The sequence below is a fragment of the Equus quagga genome, chromosome 2, assembly GCF_021613505.1.
Source record: "Equus quagga isolate Etosha38 chromosome 2, UCLA_HA_Equagga_1.0, whole genome shotgun sequence".
Classification (NCBI taxonomy): domain Eukaryota; kingdom Metazoa; phylum Chordata; class Mammalia; order Perissodactyla; family Equidae; genus Equus; species Equus quagga.
This window is the reverse complement of record NC_060268.1, coordinates 52,252,086-52,264,859: the sequence shown is the minus strand read 5'-3', so window position 1 is coordinate 52,264,859 and position 12,774 is coordinate 52,252,086. Positions and strand designations below refer to the sequence as shown.

Genomic DNA, 12,774 nt, shown 5'->3' with positions numbered 1-12,774 from the left:
ATAATTTCTCAATTAGGAAAAAGTGTTTAACAGCCCTTGGGAGTTATTGGCATGAATGAATACAGACGGACTTTGGTTAAGTATGTCTTTTCTGTGATTGGGTGGAACTTCCCATAACACGGGCTACAGGGAGCGGGGACTGATCTGCTGTTTTAGGCACTGACACTTAAGATCACTTGGGTATCTAGTGCAGCAAGAGACATCTCCAGCACTGAACTCAGGATCTAAACTCTCATTTTAATGAGGGCAAAAACAGCTGCACCTCAGAGGTTTAGAGTCTCAGCTTGAAAGCACTTCCTTCAACTTCTGTCCCCATCTTCCTGGCACAGCTTTTACTGTGGCTATGCTGAAAGGATTCTGAATAATGGGCTGAGGCCATTCTGTGACTGACTTTTCCACACAGGTGCGGGGCCCACTCTTGGTTAAGCTTGCGTGTACTGCGATGGGGTCACCCAGTCTAACCAGCGAGCAGATGAATACCTGCAGGTCAATGGAATCCGACGCCAAAGCTGAGTTCATGGCATTAAAACTATCCAGGGCTGACGACTGTGTTTGGATGTGATTCTCTAGATAGTCCTGCTGAGCCTGTGAAACCTGGATAGATTGAGGAGACAGTCACACAAAACCAATCCATACGCACCCAAAACATCTTTAATTATGCTGGAACTTGGAACTTTCTCCTGATACACATCCACTTCAACGATATTTCAAGTAAAGCTTTACATTAAAAACCTGACATCTGCATGACCCAGATGATGTGGGCTCGGCGAACCAGAGTTGAAAGAAAGATTTCTTGGACTCTCAAGGTCTGATAGTAGTGCTCCTTTATTCAGAGAATAGCATGGGGACAGGACCCATGGACAGTGAAGGGCTGCAGGCACGGGGAGAGGACCCATGGGCAGTGAAGAGGTGCAGGCATGAGGACAGTATCCATGGGCAGTGAAGGGCTGCAGGCATGGGGACAGGACCCATGGGCAGTGACGGGCTGCAGGTATGGGGACAGGACCCATGAGCAGTGAAGGGCTAAATTTATATGGCATGGGTACATGACTTATTTTTACTAGACAAAGGAAAGATGATGTAAAAAGTCATTAAAATAGTATCAGTGCAGGTGGGGTCTGGTTACTGTGTGGTCGTATAACTTTAGATATGAATCGGGTCATATAGATCAGCATGTAGGCCAGGACACCTTGGGCTTCTCTCCCTGGGGCAGCCTTGATCCACGTCACCAGAGAGTACAAAGACAAGAATACTTCTCCTTTGGATAGCATTCACACATTCACTCACCGGGCCTCACTCACTCCTCTCAACAACACTGTGCGGCAGCCAGGACATTTGTCTTTGTGGGGAGGAAACGGAATCAGAGAAGTTAAACAGATTTGCACACAAACAGCTAAGAAGTGGCACAGCTAGAACCAGAACCCAGCCAGAATAGCTTCTTGTGCCATCTTGCTCTTTCTACTTACTACAGAAAGAATATACTTTGGGCTCACCCAATTCTCAAGAGTTGTTTTGTGGCTGCTGCTGCTGTTGGGTTGTCTTTGTTGGATGTGTGTGATGGACATGTTTGAGTTCCATCAGAGGCCAGTCTTAAGCTAGACTTTAAAGAAAGGCTGGATACAGAGAGCCAGGGAGGCAGCAGAACTCAGGTTAAGAGTCCTGGGAAGGCTCCAGGGTGGACCTCTGGGTGGCCTGTGGGAGTCACAGAAAGCAGAAGGCATGACAGTGCAGGGGTGCACTCTGGGCAGGGGAGAGAGCTGGAACAGGAGGCCAGGACCAGGAGCATGTGGAATGTTCTTGTTCAGGGGCGTGTTCATACAGCAGCAATTTAGCAATCAATCTGGCTGCAGTGTGTGGTGTGGCCTGGAGGAGGAGACTGTAGGCAGAGAGCCTGAGCTCCTGGTGACAGTTCAAGCCTGCAAAAATGAGGGTGTGCCCGAGATGACAATGGAAAGCAAAGGGCAGAGACATGTTAAGCATCCACTGCAAATCTAATCCTTTGGCTTTAATTACAGTCGTTAGTGTCTGTCAGCTGTGTGGCAGAGAGAATTATGGCAGAGAGAATTCCCACAGGTAGGTGAGAATTTCACAAACCTCTTCCTACGTGCCAGTGAGAATGAGCCAGGTGGATGTGTTTAGATGCCCCCACCCTCATAATCAAGGCAGGAGGTCTTACTTTAGCAGATTATCTCACAGCCCAGCCGTAAACCAAACTCTAACGCACGAACGACTCCTGTAACTGCGCTTCTCTCCTGCAGATGGTAGCTCTTCATGGCAGGTAGGTCATACATGCATGGACTTTTTCTTCCAAATTATTAATCACAAATATTTTTTTAAAACATTTTACCCACCAGTATTAGCTTGACTAAAGCAGAGGAAGGCTATTTTTTCTTAGATTTTTGAGTAGGTAATACATTTGCATAGTTCAAACACTGAAAAAGTATAAAAGGTACAGACTAAAATAAATCTCCCCTTCAATCCTGTCCATCTGCTCAGTTATCACAGCTGCCCACCTTTCCCCTCAGTTAGGAACCACTGTTAACTACTGTCGTGATGATCCTTCTGGGGACTTCTGCGCACACACAAAGCAATCTAGATATATTTATTTCTCCTCCTGTTTTACATAAATGATAGCACATTATGCATCTTGCTTTTTTCACCATCTACTCTGTCTCTTTGAAATCCTTCCATATATTTGTGAAGGGGTTATTCACTCTTTTTATTCTTTCTTTTTTAAAAGATAATTCTGTATATTCTATTGTAGAGATATAATTTATTTTACTTTCCCCTTCTTAATGGACATTTAGGTTTCCAATCTTTTACTATTACAAACAATAGTAATATTGGGCCACAATCACTAAGTTCATACATATGTCATTTCACATACATGAGAGTTTATAGAATAAATTCTTAGGATAGAAGTGCTGAGTCAAAGGATAGAGGCATTTGTAATTTTGGTAGGTAGCGCCAAATTGCTCTCCCTAACAGTATAAAAAATTATACTCTAAAAGCAATCTGCCTGTTTTTCCACAGCACTGCCAGTCCAGTGTCTTGCCCCATTCTTGCAGTTTTGCTTGTCTACTGGACACAAATGACATCTCAGGATGATTTTAATATGAATTTCTCTTACTGAGAGTGAGGCAGAGCATCTCGTCATACACTGAAGAGCTCTTCTTCTTTCCTTTACTATAAATTACCTGTTACAAATATTTTGCCTATTTTTATGAGTTGTGGCCTTTTTCTTCTTGATTTGTGGGAGCTCTTTAACTACTCAGAAAATTAGCCTATTATCTATGGTATGAATGCAAATAATTTCTCCCAGTTTGTCATATAACTTTGACTTTGGTGTTTTTGCCAGCACTAGTTTTTCACTTAATGTAGTCAAGGTTATCAACCCTTTCTTTTGTGGTTTTAAGATTGCGTGTCATAGTAAGAAAAGGCCTTCCCTACCTCAAAAGTATAAAAGAATTCACACATTTTTTTCTGGCCCTTTTAAGTCTCATTTTTAGCACTTAAGTCTTTGATCTATTTGGAATTTATCCAGGTATAAGTCTATCTCAACAGCATATAAATTGTACCAACAGCACATACTGACTAGCCCATATTCTCCCTTTATTTGAGATGCTATATTTGTCATATATTGCGGTACATTTCTGGGCTTTTTTTTCATTGATGTCTGTTTATTTGTGTGCCAATACTATGCTGTTTTAATCTCTAAGGCTTTTTCAGTTTGTAGTAATAGCAATAAGGCTAATCTCCCACATTGCTTTTTCCTCCAGAACTGCCCCCAACTTGTCCTATTTATTTCTGTATACCTTGAATCGTCTAGTTGTACAAAAACAACATAAAATAAAAATCTGTTGGTATTCTATTGGATTATATTAAACTTGTAGATTAACTTGGATAGTGCTGACACCTTATGATTTCTTTAAGCACATGGTACATCTTTCCACTTGTTAAAGTTTACTCCTAGATATCTGGTAGTTTTTTGTTGCTGTAACGATTGTTTTTTGATACTGAAATCTCTTTACATCTATTAGTTTTTCACCCTGCCACCTTACAGAATTCTTCTGTTTGTAACAGTACTTGTCATTGATTCGCTTGGGTCCCTCGGTATACAATCATATAGTTTGTAAACAGTGATAGTTGTACCTCCACCTGTACAGTTTTTATAACCATAAATTTATCTCTTGTTTAATTCCAATGGCTAGGATCTTAGGCACAGTGTTAAATAATCACGGTGACAGCTGGCTTCCTGGTCTTGTTCCTGACTTTGGAGGGATGCTTTCAATGTAAAGATTACTCTTGCCACAAAATAATAAACTTCATTCTGTGATAAAATTCCCTTAGTGCATTTAAAATACAATTCCATTCGTAAAGAATATCATAAATTCAAATATCTTTAGGCACTAGCCACTGAGAGGGAGTTCTAAGCCCTACCATCGCTCCATATTTCCAAGTCACTGAGCTATTGACTTACAGACAGTTCCTGGGTGAGCTGTCGAATCTTCCGTCTCATTTCATCATAGTCTCCGTACATTCGCTTCCTTACTTTTTCCAAAGTGGCTCTCACCTGCGGCCCACAAAGATGCTAGTTAGAGATCAAGCTATAACGTTTTCATGTGAAATTTCCAAAACCTCCAAGAAACCTAATAAGAGAAGGGTCCCACAAAAAACAACTTAACAACAGCACAATTTGAGAACTTAAGAGAGAAGATCAGTCCTGATTTGTAATTAGAAGCCAAGGGAATTATCCAAATAATAATGCTAACAATAAATACATATTATTATATATAAGTGTAATTATTAATAAATATTAATTATCCAAATAATAAGCTTGGAAGAAAAACTAGTTTGTTGAAATTCACCTATCATGCTCAAATCACATTCAGGCAAGAGTTGCCCCTTTTCCTATCACACTTTTTTCTTTTTTTTTGAGGAAGATTGGCCCTGGGCTAACATCTGTGCCCATCTTCCTCTTTTAGCTAAGGAAGATTGGCCCTGAGCTAACATCTGTGCCCATCTTCCTCTTTTAGCTAAGGAAGATTGGCCCTGGGCTAACATCTATGCCTATCTTCCTCTATTTCATATGTGAGACGCCTGCCACAGCATGGCTTGATGAGTGGTACATAGGTCCGTGCCCGGGATCTGAACCAGCAAACCCCAGGCCGCTAAAGTGGAGCGCACGAACTAACTGCTATGTCACTGGGCCGGCCCCCTTATCACACATTTTTGTAAGTAGAAAACATTTAACAAGTTGACTGTAAACATGTGCCTAAGAGGACCAAAAAACCAAAAAGCAAAAGCAACTTCTAATTTTTCCTACCTGCTCTGACTGCCAAAGAGCAATCCAAAGTCTGGAATGTAAGGCAGGGAACTCCGGGCCCAGAGAGCCCATAACTTTGGAAGTCAGGTCCTCAGTACTCACCAAGAATACACAAGACACGAAATATAACCACAGTCAAGGTGATCCCCGAACACCTGTTTACACAAACACTGTTTAAGTTACTCTCTCTATATTAGCACTTCCAGAGGAGTAACAGGGCCTTAAAATTGTTTTAAATAAAAACAAAAAATCTCCCAAGCAGTCCCTGCCTCCTCCCTTCTTCTGTGCCCTTAGGATGGACAAAGAGCTCAGGGATCCTCAAACAGAACAGGAAGTCTCAAGGGCGCCCTCTCCAGGGAGCTCCGGAACTTCTGCTACAGGAAGGGCTCAAAGGCAGCAGCTGGATAGAACGACAGGAGGCATGTTGGGGACAGCAGGGAAGGAGTTAATTTTGAAACTGTATTTGTAGAGCTAGCACATTGGTTTAAATTAGGCAGCATGTTTATTAGGGGTGACTGGATATTGGTGGAGATTTCTGGGGTGGGCAGGGTGAGTCAACATGCTAAGCCTTCCCCAGATGAATTCTAATAGCAGAGTCTGCTTTCCTGCCATTAACTACAAACACTTCTGGAAAATGAGGCCAAAAGCACAACTTGTCATTCTGGGCAGGCAGAATGGCTTTCGTCCACGGCCCTGAGTTGACTCCCGTGCTGCTCACCAGTGGGGAGTGAGCGGAATCTCGAGCTGGGTGGCAAACACTGCAGGACACCAACTGGGCCAGAGTCACCAACAGCGAGAGAGGACAAACAATACCATCAACACGCTTAGGAATGAGCAGGCCAGGGATGGATTTGAAGCCAGCTAGAAGACGTGGGACCTGGAAATTAATTTTAAGTTGCAGATCCCAGTGGAGGTTGGTAATTCAGGTCAGAACCACTCCTATGACCTGGGCACATGTCATTCCTGATTCCTGACGAGCCCGAACCTGCTTTCTTTGTCTTGGGCAATTTGCAACTCTCCACTCTGCTTAGAAGGTTTATGTCTGCAGCAGTGCCATGTTACCTGGGGCATATAAATGAGGAAGGACTAAGTATTTTCATGAGAAAAACACAGGAAACTAGGAATATTCAAGCTACTCCTATACAAGAAAATTAGGAATGAGATACACTGAATGGTTAAAAAACTATATTTGGAGGGTAGGATGACTGGGGATTTGACACATATCCTGAGCATTTGTGTTTGTGTGTAGCTTTTTTGGCTTTTCTTCATTTTCTCTGTTAAGCAATTATTATTTTTTAATCAAAACACGATTATTTTTTACTTCTTATAATTATACAAGTATCCAAATCTTTCAAGACACATTGAAGAAGTTAGTCAATGCATTTATTATTTTTGATATTTGAAAAGAGATGTTCTTTTCAAAAACCCATGCAAAAGCTGACAATATGACTTTCTGTCCTATCTACAAACCCACCGAATAAAATGGAGTCACAGAGCTGGAGGTTTTGACCTCAGAGTCACAATCTACACACTCTATACATAAGAAAACAAGCCCAGAAAGAGCAAATGTTTGGCTGGGCAAACACAGAGCTTGACCTTGAGCCAAGGTCCTTGGGGTACTTCACTGCCCCACTCTGCCCCTGCTTCCTACCAGCACTTCCTAGTCCACAGGTCAGTGTTTGGGGCCCCTCAGTGTCAGAGAAGCTCATTTCCTATCTAATAATCACTCTAGTTTGGTCAACAGGGTCATTGGTCAATCTAGGGAGACCAAAAGAACCAAAAAAAAAAATGTAGCTAGATAGATACATAGATGGCAGGCAGGTAGGTAGATAGATAAAAAGAAATGAAAAATTTAGAGGGAAATGCTGCAAAATATTAACAACTGCTCTGGTTGCATGGTAGAATCATGGGTGATTTTGTTTTCTTCTTCATACATTTTTGTATTTTCCAAATTTTCTCAAAAGAGCATGTAGTTAAAAAGACAAGAAACATTAATATTAAATACAAAGAAATGGCATTAATTGGCCTGGGTTGGACAAAATCTATTGTGGCTGACTTCCCAGCATCCATTTCAAGCCAAGTGAACCAGTCATAGTCACCCCATTCCCCTTGCCAGTGACAGATTTGAGCACGTGACTCAGTCCCGGCCAATGAGACAGAGGGAGAAGACTAATGGAGGGTCTCTAAAAAGTAACCAGAGAGGAGCGGCCTCTCTTCTTCCTCCAGACACCATCGTATTTTCAGATGATGCCATGAGCCTGAAGCTGAAGGAGGACAGAACCAAGAGAAATTCAGAGAAGTGGAACTGGAGCCTGGATGTGCTCTGCCTGGAGCCCACCTACCCCTAGACTTATCCCCATACGAGACAAATTTCCTTTTTGAGTTGGCTTTTCTATTACTTGCAGTCAAATGCATCCAGATTTCTACAGCTGTCCAAATTCATGCATTAGGAGTGTCCAGTGTAATAAGCAAAACCACTTAAGCAAAACCGTGTATCATAAACAGAAGAAGGAAGTCATTTGGTCTCCTGAATCTCCTTACTTAGTAACATGCAGAAGTTCAGTCTATCTCTCATTGCAGAATTACATCTGTGTTCTTAACATTATGATGAAGATATGTAGAAACATTTCTATCCAAAATGATAACGCTAAGAATTCTTCGAAAATACCTTATGACATTCACATCAATGCTTCCAACTCCACCCTCTTACATGCTACAAAAAGCGTATAAACCAGAAAAAGAAATCTTTAAATGACTCACATCTTTGATGTAGTTCATCTCTTCTTTCAGCTGATTGGTGGACCACCCATACACCACCATTTCCTTCTGCTGATTTTGATCTGACCTTCGCACCACTCCATAGACAACGCCCTGAGGAAGTTTCCTGGCCGGTTCTCCATTGCTTAGGTCAGGATACTAAAAGAAGGTAGGAAAAGAGAAAAGAATAATGGCTCCTTAATAAAGGCCTTGTGGAAACAGCTGTAATAATGGGCCCCCTGTATATGGCTAGGCAGGTGGTACCCAGCACTGAGGTGCCTGGCAGCAGGAAGAGAGGCCGGCAGAAACCCAGCCTGGTCTCTGCTCACCCAGTTGCACCTGGCATAGGCAGAGCCTACTTACAGTGGAGGAAGAGCATCTTTCTGTAATGTCTACCAAAGCCCCATGACCCACCTAGGAGTGCACCTGCAGAGCCCCATCTTCCCAGAGGGGCTGCCTTTTTCCAGTTCTCACAAAGGTGCCAGATGGACTTGTGTTGTCCCTGATAACAAGAGCAAGTGTCTGAACTCTCACATTCTTGGTACGGCTGTTTTTCCCTTAGATCTGTTCTCTGTATGCCTTCGACCTCATCACTAAAGATGTGGCCTGAAATGCATGAGGTTGAGATACTCAGAAGAATGTGGGCAGCCACCTGGCAGCCAAATTGTCCTCTATGTTTCGGACTGAGCCTGGAGCCAGCTCTGAGGAAAGGAAGTGGGGTGAGTACACGACCTGTTGTGACCATTCGTAAAATATTTCTGAAAAGCCAGGTAGAGGCAGTGTGACATGTCTCCAAAAGAATCTTCCTGCTCCTAAATTCCTTCAGTTAAAGTTGTGATCAGTACTGAAATGCAAATACCCTTGGGAAGGGGGACCATGTCCAAATCTGAACACGCCTTTATAGAACAAAGGCTCAAGAAGCAGAAGGAAATTACCACTTGGTTAGCACCTACTATAAGCTGGAAATGTTCCTTAGCACTTTTAATCTTCACAACCACTCCGCGACCTAGTGATGTCCTCTCTACTTTAAAGCTGAGGAAACTGAAGCTCAGAGAGGGTAAGTAACTTGCTTATAGTCACACATGTAGATCCGAGCCCAATTCCGTCTGACACTAAGTACATCTTCCCACTCTGCAGGCTTTGTGAGATGGAGGGGGACAGAGTAGGGGCCTCCACAACACAGAAGGGAAGGGGCAAGAAAAAAATTCAGACCAGGGACTGAGACTTCATAGACAAACCGGCCTCTGCCCAATTTTCCCTGGGCCTGATACCACGGGCATCCCAGTACAGGAGCCTGAAATCCATAACAGCAACTCTGCTCTCCCACAGTTTTTAAACCCTTTGCATAAATTTCTTCCAAGCACTCGCAAAATATTTTTGACATACAAAACTATAATTTGCATTTTAAAATCACTCATTTGTGGCAGAATAATAAATACTTTATGGTTCCCACTCATTCAAAATTTATAAAAGCAAAGGAAAGTCTAGAAGGATACATGACAAATTATTAATAGTAATGACCTCTAAGGAGGGGACTTCAGGGTAGGGCAGGGGTGCTAGAGAACAAGATGACTTCCAATTTTTCCTTCATACCCTTTTGTACTGTTTTTCTGTTTACAACGTTAGCTTTTTTTTTAAGTAAGGAAACAAAACAGCCATTGCTTCCCACCCTTCTGCACATACTTGGGAAGCGATGGGCAGTGAGGGGCTGCATTTGCTTCCAGAAAATGCTTCCACTTGAGTCCCTCACAGTTGGCTCCCACAGGCACTGATTCAACTCTCAAAACTTGTACCTAAGTTTAGGTGACTGGGCTGTTACATGGCTCTCGGAGAAGGGAGAAGCTGGGAGGAAATATCCCTGATTTACCAGACATTTATTAGGAAGAGGAAAAGCTCTAATGAAACTCCCCACATACCAGGAAACAAACACATGCTCTTTCAGTCACAACTCCACCCAGTTCCTGAAAAACAAGCTGATGACCATGCAAGGCTTGGGTGAATGCATTTCTGCAAAGCAAAGACTTTCACAGGTGGACTGGCGTGCAGGAAAAGGCTCAGGTACCCGGATACAGAGGACCCTGAGTCCCTGCCACTCAGGGAGATGAGGACCACCACCGATGGAGGAAAACACTAATAACACCAAGGACAACGAGCTCTGTGAAACACTGCCCTCCAGGTCGTGGATCTAAACGTTACGCATATGGAAAGATATCAAAGATCCATTAAGTGAAAAACAGTAATTTTCATATTCCCATTTTATGTTTTAAAAATGTGTTTGTGTGTATACATCTAGAAACATGGAATGCAAACTGTTCACGCCAGTTTCCTCAGTAAAATGGAATTTCAGTTTTTCCTATATGCTCTTTCACACGCTGAATTTTTTTTTTTTTTGGCAAAAACACAGGTATTATTTCTGCATTAATAATTTTTATTCCAATTTTCAAAAAACTAAAACTAAAAAATTATCAAAAAGTTAGGGTCTGAATGAAAGACTCACAAGGAAGGGCCCAGCACAGGACTGTGCCCAGGAGCAGGGCCATCAGTGTGGGCCACTCCACAAGGAGGGGATTCCCGAGGCAGCAAGAGGAGCTGCTGGGCTGTGACAGGGTAAGGGAAGGAGTGTTTATTAAGAAAGAGAAGGGGAAAAATATTTGCTGTCTAGCCATTTTATCACACAATATTTTCTTTAATCCTCACACTCACCCTACTGTGTAACTATTATTAGTTCTTTCAAGGTGGCAGCATAGGACTGCCTGTCTGCGTCTCTCCAGATGTAGGCTCTTTCCTTGACTACAATGCCTTCAAAATAGCAGAGAGTCGGGGAGAGGAACTGGAACTCACATCTCCATATGGCAGCCCAGACCTCAGGGGCCAGGAAGCCAAGAGCCTGGCCCATCGGGTCCAGGGCCACTGGGAAGAGGTGGGTCTGGGAAGGGAAGGCTCTTCTCTCCTGCGCTCCATCTCCCCCTCACCCCCCATCCCCTTCCAGCCTCACTGCCTCCTTTCTGTTCCTTTCTCAGCCCACCTCCTTCCTGCCTTAGGGCATTTCCCAGGCTATTCCCTCTGCCTGCAGTGCCCACTGCTGGGCTGAAATGCCCCTCCCTTAAGGGAGTCTTCACTGAGCCTTCAGACTGGTTAAGTCTCTACAGCACTAACCACAACCACAATGGAGTGATTATTAGTATCCTTTTACATGTAAGGTCTGCTCCCCTATCAACAGAAGTTCTAAGAAGTCCAGGGCCTTGTCTTCTCTTCCACTAAAATCCCCGGCATCTAACAGTGATGGACAGGCAATGAGTTTCTCAATGAATATTTGCTGAATGAATAGGAGCTTGAGAAGTTGGCAGAGGGTCTGGGGAATTACCCCAGTATGTACATATGATCCAGCTGAAGAGACCAAGCTTTGTTCCTCTTAGATGGAGGGGTAGGGAGCTGCTGTTTGCCCTGATCAGAAACTCCATGTCCAGAAGCGGTGCAAAGGAACCGAGACAGCTATCATTTTTACAAAATGTCAGTACACTTCTGTTCAAAAACTAGAGAACACAGGAAAAAAAGAGAAGAGCCGATACGTTTGGCATTGTGTGGCTGAATTTTTCTCTTCTCATATGCTTTAGAACATCTCCCAATAAGATAAACATTATTTTTTAGGCATGATAACAGCATGGTGATTATATTAAGAGATAGTCTTTATCTTTTAGAGAAACATGCCTAAATACTTATGACATCTAGGGTACAGGGTAGAGGAAGTGGGTGTGGACGGGCAGGACTGACCATGGCTTGAGGGTGGTTGGGGCTGGGTGAAGGGTCAATGAGTCATCACTTGATTCAGTCTCCTTTTGTATATGTTTGAAATTCTCCATAATTAAAAGTTTTTTTAAAACTTCTTCATAATGCTGCTTGGCATTAAAAAAATAAAATTTTTTAAAAATGTACACTAGGCCTTTAAAAGGCTCCTAGGCATGAAACAATACCAGGGAAAACACCTTGCAAACAAAAGCCCTGATAAATGCATAGAATGAAAAGAAAGTTATTGCCAAGGAAAGGAAAAGGAGATGACCCACTGAAAGGGCATCCCATAGTCCCTGAGTGAAATGCAACAGAATTAACAACAGGCATAGTCAGTAAAACCTATACAGAATCTCTCAGTTAAGCTGTTCCCAGCGAGGGACTCCTCACTTAAAATTTACTTACAGGCTTACGCTGCGGCTGTTTCCCTAAAGATATATTTAGCGGCAAGTGCCTCAGAAAGAAGGAAAAACTGCAGAACAGCAACTCAGCCTAAATTCCTGCCATGAGGGTTTTGCAGCCCTTGGAGAGTTAGCATACGAGGCAGTGGTAGGTGACTATATATTTTTCCAACTCTAAATCAGAATACATGATCTTAAAATAAGCTCTATGGGGCAGAGACTGTGTCCGCTGTGTTCACTGCTCTATCCGCGATAATCAGCATAAACAGACGCTCAACAAATACGTTCAAAAGGAAGGAAGAAAGATGGAATTTTGGAATTGGGTCTATTACGGAATATTTGGAGTATCTGGTCATGCTAGACACTGAGGACGGATCTGTGCAAAGAAGAAAATCCCTTGGTCAGGAAGGGCTCTCAGGGAATAACAGCAGAAACCCAGTTCAACATAAATCCAAACTGACAGTGGTAAACTGCCACGGCCAGCCCCTGGCCCCAGAGGCCAGG

General features: G+C 42.9%; 1 protein-coding gene across 2 annotated transcripts in view; it reads right to left on the bottom strand.

Annotated features, from left to right (window-relative positions):
• MYZAP (myocardial zonula adherens protein) overlaps positions 1 to 12,774 on the bottom strand; it is a 118,787-nt gene that overhangs the window by 85,462 nt on the left and 20,551 nt on the right. For both annotated transcript variants that reach the window (XM_046654635.1, XM_046654634.1), the window contains exons 3-5: positions 8,087 to 8,242; positions 4,481 to 4,573; positions 481 to 594 (exon numbers count right to left, since the gene is read on the bottom strand). In XM_046654635.1, the coding sequence (XP_046510591.1) occupies positions 481 to 594; positions 4,481 to 4,573; positions 8,087 to 8,242 (363 nt within the window). The remainder of the gene's footprint in view (positions 1 to 480; positions 595 to 4,480; positions 4,574 to 8,086; positions 8,243 to 12,774) is intronic.